Source organism: Dermacentor andersoni, chromosome 7 (assembly GCF_023375885.2).
Source record: "Dermacentor andersoni chromosome 7, qqDerAnde1_hic_scaffold, whole genome shotgun sequence".
NCBI lineage: Eukaryota > Metazoa > Arthropoda > Arachnida > Ixodida > Ixodidae > Dermacentor > Dermacentor andersoni.
Window position 1 is genome coordinate 135,044,150 of NC_092820.1, and position 17,586 is coordinate 135,061,735.

Sequence of the window (17,586 nt, forward strand, 5' to 3'; positions counted from 1 at the left end):
ACCTTGGTCCCACGATCCATGCACACCGGCGATAATTGCCTCGATGCTGACTCGCTAGTAGCGGCGGAAGTACTCCCGGACGGGGTTGTGCTTCTCCACCTTTACTTGTCGGGCTGCCTCCAGAACCTCGAGTCGGTTCTGGAGCGGACAGGGCACGTCGATGATGATCGAATCCTCACCCTTGGTAAGGACTAGATCTGGGGGGAGTGTCGTGTCACCGGGCTAGTGTGTGCGACGGCACACTCCATCACCTTTCCTAGGATTTATTTCTCGTGGAAGGCGTAGTACGACGCGCACGTCAGGTTAGCCCGGAGTGTTGTCACCACTTTAGCGCGGTTCTTTGGACTCAGGGTGCCCTTGCCGCAGTTGAAGATGGCACCATCATCATGCATCTGCCAAAGGGACACGCAGGTGGCAGAAGGCCTTCCGTGCTTCGGTTCACACCGACTGCAGCTGGGTTGCTTTATCCCGGAAGTCACTCTCTTCTACCCCTGTGCCGCCCCCATTCTACCTTTTCACTCCTGAGGGTTGGCTTCGGGACCTGTAACGCACCCTTGAGCTACCATTTTCAGACTTAGGACCCAGAGGTCTCAGACGCAAGGGTAGCACAAGTTTTCAATAAAGAAAATGTTTGTTACAATTTTCTAAAGAACTGTTTGTTCACACGGGATGACCACGGGATGACCATCGAGGTAAGCATATGGTTTACCCGCGTTATGGCTTCGTCAACAACTCGACTGGCCGCCCAAGGAAGGTGTGCGCCTCGAAGTTACCAATTGAAGGAATCGGAGCGCCCTACACTCTTAATTGGGTGAGGGAACAAACGCAGGTTAATGACATCTTAGTTGAAATCAAGAAAAACAAATGGGCATGCGTAGGGCATGTAATGAGGAGGAAAGATAACCGATGGTCATTAAGGGTCACGGACTGGATTCCAAGGGAAGGGAAGCGCAGCAGGGTGCTGCAGAAAGTTAGGTGGACGGATGAGATTAGAAAGTTTGCAGGGAGGATATGGCCACAATTAGTACATGACCGGGGTAGTTGGAAAAGCATGCGAGAGGCCTTTGCCCTGCAGTGGGTGTAACCAGGCTGATGATGATGATGACACTTTTAAAATTTGCACACCCCAATGAGTGTAATAGGGGTGTTTCGGTTTTCTCACCCTTGTAAGCACCCTTGAAATGCCCTTCATGTTCTAAAGAAGGGTGTTCCACGACAAAACACCTATGGAACACCCCATTCCTTCTAATTTACGCCCTAACTTTACGGGTGTAAACAAGGCTATAGTATGATAAATGAACGTTGGCTGGTTACGCATTTATATTATACTGTTGGGCCAAGCAGTCGGACATCCTGTGTCTGAGTGCAGCATGCTTTCTTATTACGCTGTGCTGCCTGGCAGCTGTGTGCTATCACTGCAGACGAAGATGATGAAAAGCATGGGATCTGTGCCATCCTGGAATGGCGAAACCTTAAAGTTTTTTTCCTGAAAGGGTCTCATATTAAATCTAGTACTACACGCTCAATCAGGTGAGAGCAATGTGGCTACACCTCTCACATTCTGGCTTATATACAGAACAAGATAGTTACATAGCTAAGGCTAGGCAGCATTTAGAATTCTTAGGCGGTCCATTAACTACACGGCTGTAGTGAACGCTAACATGCTTCCAGGGACCCGCCGTGGTTACTTTGTGGCTATGGTGTCAGGCTACTAAGCATGAGGTCGCGGGATGGAATCGCGGCCTCGGCGGCCACAGTTCGATGGGGGCGAAATGCAAAAACACCCGTGTACTTAGATTTAGGAGCACGTTAAAGAACCTCCAGGTGGTTGAAATTTCCTTAGCCCCCACTACGGCGTACCTCAGAATCAGAAAATGGTTTTGGCACGTAAAACCCCATATTAGAATTTTGAATTTTTACTTGCAGAAATAACACCTTTTTCGAAGGTTGGTGTCCGTATTATACCCATATAGGAAGGGCAGTGGCGTAGCCAGAAATTTCGTTCGGGCGGGGCTCACAATTCAGCTCGGCCTCCTCCTAAGAGGAAATATTAGGTCGGATGCTCCTATCTAAATACATGTAGAAGGAGAATTCGTTTTTGTCCGCAACCACTTCACCAAATTTGATGAGGTTTGTTGCATTTAAAAGAAACACATAAATTCTAGGGATTGTTTGTTTCGAATTTTCGATTTAGGTCGTCAATATTTTATTGGAATGTGGCAAAAATCGAAAATTTTCAGAAAGCGAAACAATGAAGTTTACAACTCTGTAAATCAGCAATGAAAATTGATATCACAATTTTGTGAATTGCACATTATAATACATCTACAGCGGACAAAATTGATGCTGCACATGAGTCCAAAAAAATTAAGTATTATGGAGATACGGCTTTTGCAGAACCCTTGTACATAACATAACCAATTCACATAAGATACAAATAGACATGTCGAATTTTTCGGCTTTGAATGGTGTAATGGATGTCGTTTACAGAACCGCGATATCTGTTCTTGATGCAGAGCTATTAATTTGTAAACTTCGTGCTTCTATTTTTTTCGAAGTTTCGAATTTTTCAAAATATTTTAAACAAGGTTCCGGACCTAAATCGAAATTCCGCTTCTAAGAGACACTAGAATTTAACTTACTCTCTCAAATGCAACAAAGTTCTTCAAATGCGATTCAGGAGTAATCTCAAAAAAGTGTTTCTGCGTTTTATATGTATCTGAATAGGCCGCGTTGGAGTTGGCCCCGAGATAAAGCTTTCTCTTAAACAATTTGCCTAGGGATCAAATGCATGAATAATAACTGCATTGCCATTTCCAAAGATGCTGCAAACGAATTCTTGAACGCTACGCACTGTCAATACAAGTAAAATATGTATTTTTTCATAAAATATTATACTCGTGTGTGCCAAAAATTGTGCCCAACATAACTGATGTCAATGCTTCCATGTTTTTGTCTATTTAGTAAGTAAAAAAATATCACACGAACTTTAGAACTACATCAGTTCGAAACCAGCAAAGCAGTGCATGCCGCTGATATGAAAAATGTGAAGGCCATGAAATGAACAAGTTGAGGGCAAATATGTTAATGAAACTTTGTCATTCAAGATCTTTGTTTACATTCTTGTACATATGCAACGGCCAGTGAAAAATCTCAATGACACTGTCATTTGTTCCACTGTATTACGCAGGAGCAGCTGTCACCGGTCATGTATCGTGAGTAATTGCACCGAAATTATAGTCGCAACTGAGAGCACGTATAAAAAGCAGAAGTTCTGCAGAATATACGAGGGCGAGTCAAATGAAAGTGAGCCAATGCGAATATATGACAAACGGGGTACTTTATTTAAAAGTAGCCTCCATATGCACTTAGGCATTTGTGCCATTGACTTGCGAGTCACGTGATTCCCGTGTCATAAAGCTCCTTGGGTTGTTGCTTCAAAACGTCTGCAACTGACTTTCACGTCAACGTCCGAGACGAATCTGGTTCCCTTGACTGTTTTTTCGGTTGCACCAAAATGGGGAAGTCGCAAGGCGACAGGTCTGAGCTGTATGGCGGATGTTGCAGCGTTTCCCGCTTGAACTTTGCCAATTTCGTAATAACCACATCAGCGACGTGGGGACGGGCATTGTCGTGGAAGAAGATGACCCCATTCGCCAATTTTTCACGTAGCTTGGTCTTGATTGCGACACGCAGCCGATCTGGCATGTTACAATATCGGATACAATTGATAGTCTCTCAAGATTTAGCAAACTCTATCAGTAATGGCCCCTGACGATCGAAAAATAAAAGTCAACAATACCTTCGCGGCGGAAATGACGGCCTTTGCTTTCTTTGGGGGTGGTGAATTCGAATTTTTTCGTTGTAAGCTTTGCCGTCGTGTTTCAGGCTCGTAGTAGTGGCATGATGGTTCGTCTCCGATCACAATTGCAGACAAGAAATCGTCACCCTTATTGTGATACTGGATCAGATGAGTAAAGGCAGCGCCGAAATTCTCCGTATTCTGGCGGTGGTTCAAAATCTTGGGCATCCATTGCGGACACAAGAGCCGATAACCGAGATTTTCATGAATTATGGCGTGAACGATGAAGGTGAACCGAACCGTGACTGATGTTCACACGCTCTGCCAGTTCATCGATGCCTATCCTCCGTTCTTGTATCATCAGCTCATCAACCTTTGCAATTCTGTTAGCGGTGATTGCACGATGGCTTTGGTCCGGTCTGGGATCGTCTTTGCTACTTTCACGTCCTTCTTTGAACCGTTTGTTCTAATGTTTCACAGTGGCCATTGAAATGCAATGTTCCATGTACACGGCAGCCATACGGTCGGTGACTAATTTCTTTTTGGGATACACCTTCAGCTATCAAAAACCTCAAGGCACCACGGTGCTCAACTTCTGGAGCGTCCATCACGTCACGCAACTATGTTCAACCCAGCGTATGAGCGCATTAAAGGACATTTATCCTCACACCTGCGTGTCACTTTTGTAAATGAGAGATGCCTGTGTGCTACGCGCAGGCCTTGCAGATAATGATCAGAACCACAATTGCGCACGGTGGGTAGGCTCACTTTCATTTGACTCGCACTCGTATATTAGAAATGCGAAGATACAATGGAATATACAATGCGAAGATGCAGCTTGATAAAGGGCAAGAAAGTGCCACTGGAAACAAAGTTCACTGCACATATGCACAAAACCTCGCAACAAGATATCTAAACTTGCGTATAAGTCTCCAATAAATCTATGTATCTAAGAAAAAGTCACGGTATATAATGGGTCAAACAAGGCAAATAAACATGTTACGCAATCACAGACTCCCAGAATCCTAGATCCCTCCGCCATTCTATCCACTCCCTCCGATGTATCGCGAGCGACGGAAAGCGGTGCACTAGCTCCTCACTTTTCTCCCTTGTGCACAAAGACTGAGCCTCCACCGTCGGCTCATCCATCCCCCTCCCCACCTCCCACACGCTTTCACTCGCACATACAGCATGTGGCGCGCGGTCACGATGTTATCGCCCTTGGACCTTATGCGGAACATGATGGCAACGGCGACAGCAGGAATGCGCCTAGAGTTTTCATATAATTGCTATCGCAATAATATAATAAGTGCATCCGGCAGCTGAAGCGTCCCATGGCCCATTACTTTCCACAAAAGAAGTAACAAAATAGAACTTTCACAAGGCGACAATTCGCTGCGCCGCAACAACGTTTTGTTTTTTTTTTCCTTTTGGGGGGCGGGGGCACCGTAATGAAAAAACAAACGCAAAGGAAAGTACGTTAGTCACAGTCGAATGCCTAATTTGGGTAACTAATGTGGCTATTAAAGAAATATCGAAGAAAACGCGAGACGCTTGGTCCACCAAGAACCATGCGCATACGGCTCGGTATCCTACACCGGCGAGACAAGACTTTCTGGAGAGGTTGCGCTCAAGCGAACGTGGTGGAATCCGTCGAGTCCCCACAATGATGGCCGTGAGCGACCATTGTTTCGTTTTCTCGTCTGGTACCCAGAAAGCGTCCAAAACTCTGCCAGGCGAAAATGCACTCGGCCAGCGAAAACCGAACGCACAGCGAAGTGCGCCATGCGGTGGTCGGGGCAACACGAGAAAAACGCATGCACTCTGGCTGGCTCTGGCAGCCCGCGGGTAGGGGAGCGAGAACAAAAAAAAATTGACGAGGCTCAATGTGTCCTCGCGATTAAAAGTCAGAGTAGAAAAAGTCAATAAGAACGTACTTACTTTGGCTGGCTTTAGTTTCTTCACTGGATGCTTTGGCGCAGGTGAAAAAAAATGTTGATATTTTTTATGTGACATGACGGCACGAATGAACCACCACAAGGCTTCATCTCACCGGGCTTCGCTGCGGGCTTTATCAACTTGTCTGAAAGTGTGTTGATTTGTCTTGTCTCGTTGTATGGCCCGATGTACGACTTTGGAAAAGTTAATGAACTTTTGGCGTCAAATATTTATGGGACCATTAAACTTACACAGTCCCGCAACTGAAAATCTAAAGCACATGTTTGGAAATGTCAGTGCACCTTTCACATCTACAGTTAATGAGAACATTGTACCCATAAAGTTTCGGAATTGACATCCACGTGCTCCGTAGATTCCATGATAGAGTGTAGATTCCGCGGCCTCCGCGAGATGCCGCAGCGAGCCCGTTCGCCATCACAACGTCCTTGAAATTTTGTGCTCGGATGGGGCTGCCTGCGCTATGTGACTCCCGGTGCATGGGCGTTGATGCGAAATCCAGCCCGAGTTCGCAATTTTTGTGGTGAAATGGCTTTTCGAGCGTGAAAAAGACGTTCTAGACAAAATGCAGAATGATTTCCGGCGCCGGGGGTTGCTTTGGATGGCGGTGCATGGACAGCACGAAAAATTTCCGGGGGGAGGGCGCTGAAAAGCCCCCCCCCCCCTGGCTACGCCCCTTGGGAAGGGTGTCGTTTGTTTTACACGCGTGTCTTAAAGGGTGCTTTTTATTTAACACCGATAGACAAGGTGTCGTCACTTTCCCCTTTCCTTTGTGGGGTGTTATATAGCACCCTTTGCTTGGGGCAAAGCAATACACCCAAAAAGGTGTCACCCATGTTGCAAGTCATTAACACCCTAAGGGTGCTAAAATATTTAGAATGCAGAGTGTGAAGGTCATAGATCTTATCCGCACGGGTGTTTTCACGGAGTGGTTCAGTGAATTGCATTTCGCGGGGTTTAGACGTAGCCTGAGCCGGCTCGATAGGGCTACCGCTACGTTATTGCGGCTCTGTAGCATACCTAGGTCGTCAGCGAGTGGCGCTAGATCCTCGGCGTAGGTGAGCCCATTGTGCTGCCCGTCGCCTCTCTCTAGCACGTGCACCACTGGGTCGAGCATCAGGTTGAACAGGAGGCTGCTCTGTGTGCCACCCTGACGTCTGCCGGCAGAGATCTCCATCAGTGAGGTGATCCCGGCCGAGCAAGGACAGAACAAAACTTCTCACCCACGCCAGCTCCATGCATTGCGTCAATAAGGGCGTTGTAGAGGACAAAGCCAAACGCGTTGGCGAACTCGAGGAATGCCACGCAGAGGTCCCAACGGCTGGTTCTCGCCGCGTCCAGGCGCTCCTGCCATACGAAGTTGTGCTCGTACACACTGTCATACGGCAGGAACCCCTTCTGACAACGGAGATCACTTCTTGGGAGGTGATCCTTTCCTGCAAACGAGCCACCCAGCATCCCGCGTGCAGATTTGAAATCGTGCTCGAAAGGGTAATGAGGCGCCAGTTCACTAAACCCCCGAAGTCCTCTTTCTTGTAGATGAGCGCGGTCCGTGACTCCTTCCAGGCAGTAGGTATCCTCCGGTACTTTAGGCAGACGTTGAACACTGCGGTGAGGAAAAACAGCCTTGGGATCTGTGCAGCGCCAGTTTTGTTAAGTGAGGAGATCACTTCCGGGGGCAGTGGTCTCGCTCTCATGAAGGCGGGAAACTACCTCGCCATCAGTGAACTGAGCAAGGCTGACTTCAGCTATGTTGCTTCACTTCACCTTGCTCAAAAGTGGAGGGTGCTGGCTTCTCGCGGCCCCCAAGTCTCACGGAAGTGTTCCCCCGGTTTGTCAAGGGGAATCAACCAGAGCTGGGACTCACCCTCCACAATCACCCTCACTACACGTCGGCGATTATTTCTCTACAGTGTCTGAATAAGCTCTGCATTCTCAGTATTCAGTGCATGGCATAGATTCCCGTTAATGGAAGCTACGGATAGCATTAACGCCTCGTATGCCACCTGTATGGCGTCATCCAGCATCTCCGTGAACTGTTCTCATCCAGCGTCCAACACCGGCTCGCGTTGCAGCTGCCTCAGCTGTTTGGCGTGCTTGGCTCGCACGCCGTCATCCTCGATCGGGCCTGCCAGAAAAACTGCGTCAATTCCCTGGGAGGCATCGTCGTTATGCTCAGAGAGGTAGCTGCGCTGCTTGTTTTGTTGTCATGTGTTGCCTCATGATTGGCGTGTGCCTGCTGAGGGAGGGGAGAGAGGGTTAGCGGTGGGGTAGCTTCGTTACTCTCTTCTGAAAGGTTGGAAGACGTCGTTATTGTCAAAGTCGGTGGAGAGGTCACATTCGCGGGGCTGCCACTTGCAGAAGCAGCTTGCCTTGATGCAGGCATGGTCTCCCTCGAGGGGCCGGAGTCGGGGTCATGTCTCAAAGCGGGGAATCAGTGTTAGAGTCGTCGGTTGCTGTTCCCGAAGCCAGTTGGTTTGCAGAAGAGGCTTGCCGTGCAGCCTTTTTTGTGCCAGCTGGCCGTTGTCGGGATCTTTCATGGAAGGAAAGGAGCATGGGCATTCAGTGCACTTGTTCGGGTATTGCATCCGCGTGATGAATTCGTGCTGGTCGGCAGTAAGGCATATATGCGATGTCGGCCGGTTTCCCAGGATCTTTCTGTAACAAGAGCAAAAGTGGGTAGTACTTAGGATCCTGGTGCCATGCTATTGCTCGAGCTGTCACTGAAGACTGCCGTCAGGATGTCCAGACTGCCGGGGAGTAGCTGGTTTAGCAGCCTTCTTCTGAAGATATGAAAAAGCTCAGGAAAGGAAAAAAAGAGTATCAATTCCTGCTCATGGCTGTGATCGGCTGTGATCGGGGACTGGCATGGTTGAAGTCAGGAGGTGGTGGGCTAGCGGGCGAGCGGGCGAGCGAACTTGGATTCGGCTGGGTCGCCTGGAATAGGGGGTGCTTGAAGGTGGCACCAACTCGCCGGACAGCAGGAGAGGAGAGCAGAAAAAATAAAAAAAAGAACGCGATGCAAACAGTAGACAAGCGGGCTCGTGAAGTGCACGTGAGCGCCTCTCTCACCGCAGCCCAAGTGGAGCCGGTAGGTTTCGTACTTGCAATGGCGCGCACACAAAAACAAGGAAACGAAGTCAGAAACCTACGGCGCGAATGCCGCGAAACAAGAAACGAAAAGGTCACCAATGGATTAGAAGTTCCGGCATGCAAGAAATTAAATGGAGCACTTCGATGAAACGCTATTGACTTAAGTTTACGACAAGAGAGAATAATAAAATAGGGCGAAAACAACAAGAAAAAAAGTTACTAGTTCAAAACAAGCCGAGCAGCAAATCCGGCAACGTTGACACTTGCTCAGCAGGCAGCGAGTCCGTCCAGGAGTGCGGGGGTTTTCAAGAACGGCGGGGATGTCCGAGCAACATACTTTACCGCTTCAAGCAATCGGATCTTATCCCAAGAACGACCCGCGTCGACCGCTTCTACGTTCGCGCCGCCTTCTCTTTGTGGTATTCCAATCGCTTGCGTACCTTGTTTCCTTTCCTTCCACTCTCCAGTTGTGGTAGTGTCGTCGTAACGACACACATGTCTAGTTTCCTCCAGATCCACGGGATAGCGGCTGCATTCTCGCCCCTCTTCCTGCCGTGGCTCTTCCTAGACGCTTTGCTCCTCAGGACTCTGTACTATACGCGAATGTGATGGAAACAACATAATAATAACAGAAGTGATACGACAATGTGTGTGTGTTACTACAGTTACAATGACCACCAATAAGGACACTAAATGTGTTCGTACCTTTGTTCGAAATTCTGTGTCACCTCTGTGTCGTATGCTCAGCTTCGCTAGTCATCCACCTTCACAGAGTGGAATATCTCATGATTTCTTCCCCAGAGGGCCCTAGCTACATATCGAAACATCTCACATCGACAGTGCTTTCTCTTTGCTTTCTTCGTGAAATGAACCAAACAGCCAAGAAACTGAAAATATTCAAGGTGTGTCGGATCTAAATTGGCAGCTTCAATCAGAGCATTCATAGACTGTATTATAAGCCCTATATAAAGTTATATATGTAGCATATGCGTCACTAGAACGATGTCTCGCTCCTTCTGTGGCGGGATTTCTTTATGGTAATTGTTAGAACAAACAACAACCTTAAAAAATTCCTGTACAGGAGGAGCGAGACATCGGTGGTCATATGTGACAGGGGTTTTGTGTGGCGTACGCGCAGTTTGTGAACGGGATGGAGAGAAGTGATGCGCTAACTATGAAATTTTAGTGCGCATTTTTTGCCACAGTATTCACGTATGTCTGCGCTATCGTGAAAAAAAAGCTCCCTGAGGCTATCGCAGAGATGCCGAGATAAAAGCTATCGCTGTCGATTCATAGAACATCTTGCGCAGTCACTACGATTTGGCCTGCAAATCTATGGCCCTCTACTTACTGGTAGAAAAGAGCTGCAAGAAGCAGTTGCGTTCTTTTTTTTTTTTTTTTTTTTTGCTAGAGTAGTTGCTGTGTGCACGCTGCCATGACTCTTTCTTTTAGAGTGCTAAGAGCGATAAGCTACGAAATTTTTCGTAGCTTATCGCTTCAGATGAAACTTTACCCCTGTACATACTACAATAATAAAATAAATTATGGGGTTTTACGTGCCAAAACGACTTTATGATTGTGAGGCACGCCGTATTGGAGGACTTCGCAAATTTTGAGTACCTGGGGTTCTTTAACGTGCACCTAAATCTAAGCACACGGGTGTTTTCGCATTTCGCCCCCATCGAAATGCGGTCGCCGTGACCGGGATTCGATCCCGCGACCTCGTGCTCAGCAGCCTAACACCAGATACTACACGCTAAATGTTGTTACACGTGGGGAAATACTTCACGAAAGCCCGATCAAGCATTTAATCTGGTGCTTTCATGGTCGCAGTGTGTGAAGGCACCGACAATCACAGGGGCGGAAACTTCACGAAATAAAAAAAAAAGAAATTGTTCGCATACTTGCCATGCTTCTAACGGACGTGTTTTTGTTCCTCTAGGCAACAGGAGCACGCCTAAGTGCAGTAATGTGCGACAAGATTGACAACTTGGGCCATTTTGCAAAGTCGATTATTGACACTTTGGAGGCGCACGCTTCTTAGCATTATCCGTGCGCCAGTGAGACACGAGCATAAATGTCTGGGACAGATATGGGCGTCTTTGCCGATCACTTCCAAAAACACTCAAGATAGGGGCGTTTGCTTCAAAGCTCGCATCGACTTCCAGTGCGATACTGCCATTCGTTATCACTACGCGTTTAGTGGAATTTTCTTTGCACGGACAGAGGCACCGTAGGAAGACATCGGTGTTGTCGCAAGCGCTGCTTGAACTTCGCCAGCTCCGGACGGAGGGGGTCGCTCGTGCAATCAGGCACTATGCTAAGACTGGCAAAACCTGCTTCTCGCAGGGGGCAGTAGCCTCGTGCATTTGTTTTCCTCCAACAACTATTTGCATAACGCTTACGCCTTTGCGCTACGATCAGTCCCCTCGAGCTCGGTGAACGAGAACACTGCTTCAGAGACGGCAGTTATTTTTACGGCTGGGGCAAGTTAGCCGCTTCGATCGACGCATCTGCTTACTAAAAGGTAAGACATCTGTTCTTTTAGTTTCTGCGGCGTATTTTGTACAGCTTTCATGAGTAATTTGCGAATCTAATAGAACCTAGTTCATTATAACTAGCGTTGCTAAAACGCAATTTTCGTTCTGATTTGGGGCAATAACGTTTCAAGTGGTTTCGACTTGTGCTTTTCCGCATGGCTTATATTATACTTGCATAACTTTGCATAACTACGGCAAAGGTCTCGCAAAATTTTCTTTCCCACAGTAATTTTACAAAATCTGTTTTTAACCGCCTGAATATTTTTGTTCACTGGCTTTTAATTAATCAATTCTTTTTCTTGCCGTTTCATTTGGTAAAAGTGCAATTGGCCTTTAAAGCAAAGGCTGTGCTGAAAAATGTTTCTTTACATATCACTGCAGAGAAAAGTTATATTATGTTTTCTCCTAAACCAAGTGCTTGAAAAAAAGAATTCCCAAATTATGCGCAGATTGGCGCAGTGTTAACTGTAATGAAATTCTTGAACATTTATATTTTTCAGGGCAAAGACGCTCACACATTTTATGGGACTGCAAATTTACATGGTATTGGATAGCAATTTGTTCCGTAATATTCATTCAATCGACGTACAGAGGTCCTTATAATGCAGTGTGCAAACTTTTTGGGGATATTTCTGTTATCTATTCAAGAAAAGCTAAGAGTTGTATGTTTTCTTGGGCCAGTGCGAACACCAACAAATTAGCCCTTGTTAGTCATGTCATCGCCCTATGGTCATATAACGTACTTGTGAATTGTCTTCGTTGTGACAACAAAATTTATTAACATTATGGTGATTGTACACGTAACACTCTGCTAACCATAACTATGGTATTATAAGAGGTAGACTATCAGTTCTAACGACAAGCTCGATGGTTTGCTCGGCATTACAGGAGTTAGAACTTGCTTTTGCCTAATCAGAATGCCCTCTACTCAATAACCAGCACCTCTAGTCATAATAAATATTTAGTTCTTTTCACAATATAGTGCGAAATCACTAAAAGGGCGCAGTTCGTAATTCATTCTCTTAAATATGGGAAACTGGGCTCATATGACTTAAATATTCCCACGACAGGTCCCATATTTGTTGTGAAATGTCTGCCTTGTGTTCCCAGAAAAATGTATCAGTTCCGACGCCTTATGAACACCGTCACTAAAAGAAGTGAGCGAATGAATTATTGCACGAGCACAGTACAGGTAAGTTTTTCGCAACCACATCGCGCTCGCAGATGGTGAATTTTCTAGGAGGCCACATTAGCCGCCTCGATAAACCTGCACTTTGCTTCAATGAAGCGGCCTGTGCTTTCAAAAATACCCGCGATGACAACCCGCGATGACAACAACCTAGTTTTTTCCTCATCATAGTACAGCAGAAAAAAAGGAAATGTTAGCTGATAGTTTAGTGCTGCCAAGCCAGCGCATCGGGTGTAGTGCTCGTAAGTTAACTACGGCCGCACGCTCCTTTTGAGTTGAACTTGCTTTGCATCCCAACTCTCGTTCACGCCGGTGGTTTCACAGTGGTCGTGAGTTAGTCCGAAAAACACAATTCAAATATCACTTTGGTTTGGCGGCTACTAATTTGCTCGAAGAACAAGTTCAAGTGATCTTTAGGTCGGCAGTGCTGACACGATTGGGCCGATCAACAGGGAACAGTTGTGGCCCTATTGTAGGCATTTGCTGGCCTTGCTTTGCACTGACGTCAAGCATCTTCGAGGTCGTCCTTTGGCTTCGAGGTTTTGCAGCGGTTGCCACATTCATGGAACGAGCACTCGGACCCATCCTATCGCCGGCGTGAAAAGCTTGCGGTTCTTCGTGAAAACTGTGGCTTGTCGGCATTTGGCGTCCGGCGATTCACAAATGACACGGTGTTGTGAAGTTGACCAGGCTGACCCCAGTGAATGGTCAGCCTGCCTTTACCACAACTCAGAGCGATGGGCTGACTATATCTAGCAATATTTTAGAGCAATTAGCCGAACACTATTTTCCGCATACCTCTTCGCAATCTTTAGTAAGAAAGCTCGCCATCTAGAGCTATCTTCTCCTAGATAAGCCTCGACCATTGTAAAGTCCGGAGTATTGCAGCACCCATGGCTTCACTTCAGCGAATCTAGCGTGACGTCAGTTCCGGCTAAGTGCGCATGTGAGTCCCTATATTATTCGTTCGCATGACCATCCGCTCTCTCCGACGCGCACGCGCTATCGCTAAGGTATGATATCGGCGGCTCGCGTAGAATTCGCAAAGTCTTTGCGTGTCGCTTGGGACGCAGTGAATGGTCATGCCGACGATGATATAGGAACGCACATGCAGATAGCACCGAATTTGACGTCATGCGACCTTGATTGGCGGGCCACCAGGTGGTGCTGCTATGATCTTCGGCACACGATGGCAGCGATCACTGTCTTTAGCTCATTACTGTACGTACTCGCACATGTAGGCGCCTTAATCACGCGTCGTTGCCTAATGCGATATATTGTATTGCTTTAATTAAATTCACCTCATTTTCTCGTTAGCCCTTAAGGTTAACCAAGCTGAGCGGTTTACTTTATCTTCAGCGCGTGAGCTCCAGCTTTATAAATGTACGTTTATTCACCCGATGGAAACCAAAGTTCGTCGTACTACCGGTACTAAACATTCCGGTGACACACAAATCCTTCGAATGACTGTTCTCCCGGAAAACAGCGGTGATATATTACAAACATAAATTCTTCACGCGGAAAGATGCGATCTCTACTGCCCTTCAGCAGTATCCTGGCGCGCCGTTCGGTTCATACGTTCACTGTCGCTAAGATAAAACTTGGCATTCCCGTAAGCAAAGAATTCACATCGCAGTCATTTTATTTCAAGTGTATGTGAAATATATGAATCTGGTTCCCAACAGGCATTTCCTAGTGAAACAGCTGCGAAACAACGCGAAAGCAAGAGAAATGAGTGGATGCACACGGCCACTCGGGACGAGTTCGTACGACTCTACATGGTAGCATGTTGTTTGTGCTGTTGACTGGTCTTCATGTTCATTACCCACTAGCAGGAGCTTCGGTGCAGTTACGCGGTAAATTGTTTAACACTTCCACAATTATTTCATCGTTCTGACGTTGCAATTTATTCTGCAGTGGGCAGAAGTCAAGACTGCAATGGATGTCGAATCGTACCGGGATGTCGCTGGCGTGTGGCTGCACAATGCCTTCCGTGAGGAAAACGTCCGCTCGGCCATTCAGTACAAGCCTCGGGAAGGCGACATCTTCATCGTAACTTATCCCAAGTGCGGTACCAACTGGGTTCAGTTCATCGTCTACAACATATTGACGCGCGCCAAGCCCCTGCCGAGCCTGCGCGAATTCGGTCTCTTGAGTCCCTTCATAGACATGATTGGCGCCGAAGCGGCCGATAATCCGTCGAGGAACGGCCCCATCATGACCCATCTTCCACCAAATGTCCTTCAACCTGTCAAGGGTTGCAAATACATTTACGTCACTAGGAACCCATACGACTGTGCCGTGTCCTTCTACCACTTCATCAAGGGATTCACGCTGAAGACGGTGACTGACGTCTCTTTCGAGAGCTTCCTCTCCATGTTCTTGTCGGGAAAGGTGATGTTTTGAATTTTTGGCTTGCTCATGGTATGCTAACCCTATCGATTATTGCATATATCGCACATCTAAAAATGCACTAGTACCAGTTGAACGTAACTTTGTAAACTTTGGCAGCCTTGCAGCCCAGAAATATTAAATGAATATACTCGTCCCCAATACAAGTACTTACTGCAGAAAAAAAAAGTGAGTGGTTGAATGATATTGCTCTCAAAGACAGCTGGAAGGAAGGACGCCGGCGTCTTCCTCTTAAGGAAACTGCATTTCTTTCGATGTTAATCTGCTCGATCAACAGTAATTTTCTTGTATTTCTTCCCACGAAGAGAGGCACCTTACCTCCAAACAAGCCGCGAAAAAAAACGTAGATGCTTGATTGTCGATTGACAAAGCAAAATGGCAAATCAAAATTCACATTATAGAATTTTACGTGCCAAAACCGCAATCTGATTATGAGGCAGGCAGCAGCTGGCGACTGTGGATAAATTTTTACCACCAGGAGTTCTTTAACGTGCATCTAAACCTAAGTGTTTTTACATCTACCTCCCGTCGAAATGCAGCCGCCGTGGCCGGCATTTGATCCCTTGGCCTCGCGCTTAGACGAAAGCCACTAAGCAACCACGGCGGGTCAGCGAAATGGCATAAGTACTGGTATTCCAAAGAGGAAAACTTGAATCCTGTATTTATTGAATACGTTTAGGCGGCAGCCACACCGTCCTTGTCTACTCGTCATAACTGGGAGGGATACTATTTCGTGCTGACCTTGCGTTTGTCTGTGTATTTTCGCAGGTTATCTACGGTGACTACTTCGATCATCTGCTTCCTTGGTACGACCGCAGAGCAGAAGAGAACGTTCTATTTTTGACATACGAGCAACTGACGCAAGACACGAGAGGACAGGTGCTGAAGATCGCCGACTTCCTCGGAGACGATCATGGTGCTGCTCTTCGGAAGGACGAAGCCCTCTTCCAGCGCATCTTGGATGCCTGCAGTCTCGAAAGCATGAAGGCTTTCTTTAAGGATCCGCCGGCAGAGCGGATAAAGGAAATAGCCAAAGCAGTCACCGAAATATCGCTGACCTCGACAGAGCCTTTGAACAGGCATCCAGATAGGAACATCGATAAGCACGATGGTGCTGGTTTTGTGAGGAAAGGCATCGTCGGAGATTGGAAGAATTACTTCACTCCAGAGCAGCTAGAAAAGACAAAGGCTTGGATCGCCTCTAAAACCAGCGGAAGTGACGTTATGGAACTGTGGCGTGAGCTTGATCTTCCATGATATTCTAGCTTGAACTCTAACACGATCCGCCAGAAATCGCCGCCGTACTATAGTAAATTTTTAAAGCAGGGAACATGTTTCGTGCTCTTGTCTCCAGGATTTCTTTGTTCGCAACCAATGGTAATGTACGGTACGACCTTCAGTGTTGGCGAGCTCGCCCAGAAAGTGTAATCCGATGTCGTACTATTTAAAACAAATGTTTTATAGAAGGTACATTATATTGGGGATTTCTTTTGATTTAAGGTATGTCTCAGTATGTGCACCTGAACACTTTTATCCATTCCGAATTAAACTGTGTTCCTTGCATGGGTAAAGCTTTTTCAGCGCTCTTGAGCGCAACTATTGCACCATATTTTGTTAACTATGTTTCCGTGAATATTTACCAAACCTCGCCTTACTTTCAAAAGAAATTTCGATACTTCTTTCTTTCTTTTAGAAAAGGTATCAGTAGAAATATATTTTTATGCATTTATCATGCTTTATTCTTTTTTCGAATTGTCGTGTGGTTCACTGAAAAAAACAAGATCGCGGTGTCGAACCGAGCTAGATGTAACCACCTGTTCTCCCTTTCATATGGCAGCTTAAGCATTGTGATGTTTTTGTGCATATTTTGTTCTCCCGTGCATAATGTATTTCCTATTGTTCTGTTATTTGGGTAGTAAAATTATTCAGAAAAATGGTGCGGCAGCGGCAGCGGTGCGTTGTTGGTGAAAGAATTCGTTCTCAAAGTTAAAAAACACACACACACACTGGACTGCGCACATGTTGAGTATTGTTCTGTTTAGCGTTTGTTTGAGCAGCAGCAAATTTCTTTACTAACGCCTCCTGAGCAACGCAAAACAACGAAAAAAATAATAACCGCCATAACTTGCGCATGCTATAGCTCGACAAACTGTACGTGTACGAAGTGTGCTTGCATATAATCGTAACCTATTAAAATTGTTCGCAAGAAATGCGCAGTCACATGTGAAGTAATGTGGCACTAATAACACATTTTTTTATATTTACCGGATGCGTGGAAAAAGTAATAAAGATGCCAGAAGGAAAAAATGACGGCAAAAATCCCTGGCGAGCATCGACACTAACCACAGTTTGCAGTTCAATCTCGGAAGGAATAGTATTGTAAACGTCAGATAAGCTTTATCTTAAGAAATTACATGCAGGAAACACAACTGTAATATTTAATACCTGGCAAAAGGTCAGTTTGCAATCGGTGACTGACTTTTTAAAGATGGGTAACGCTATGTGAATCTAATGGGTTATCGAACTGGAACTGAAAAAGACCATACTGTCATTTTATTTTACTTCACAATTAAACTGAAAAGAGGTTGCGGTGT

The 17,586-nt window shown here is 46.3% G+C and overlaps 1 protein-coding gene across 2 annotated transcripts; it reads left to right on the forward strand.

The window, feature by feature from the left end:
* Positions 1 to 11,079: 11,079 nt before the first annotated feature.
* On the forward strand, positions 11,080 to 17,586 carry LOC126534579 (sulfotransferase ssu-1-like). 2 transcript variants are annotated; one of them, XM_050181846.3, is made up of 3 exons: positions 11,080 to 11,378; positions 14,498 to 14,974; positions 15,761 to 17,586. In XM_050181846.3, exons 2-3 carry the CDS (start codon positions 14,519 to 14,521, stop codon positions 16,247 to 16,249), a joined length of 945 nt encoding a protein of 314 aa, XP_050037803.1. In that variant the 5' UTR covers positions 11,080 to 11,378; positions 14,498 to 14,518; the 3' UTR covers positions 16,250 to 17,586. The 2 variants fall into 2 exon arrangements, with proteins under 2 accessions (XP_050037803.1, XP_054928331.1); XM_055072356.2 differs by lacking the exon at positions 11,080 to 11,378 and having other exon boundaries at positions 13,666 to 14,974.

Excerpts from the sequence above, each read along its gene's own strand:
- LOC126534579 (XM_050181846.3), top strand. The coding sequence starts at position 14,519 with ATGGATGTCGAATCGTACCGGGATGTCGCTGGCGTGTGGCTGCACAAT. Across the intron at positions 14,975-15,760 it reads CCATGTTCTTGTCGGGAAAG|GTTATCTACGGTGACTACTT; the intron begins GTGATGTTTTGA and ends GTATTTTCGCAG.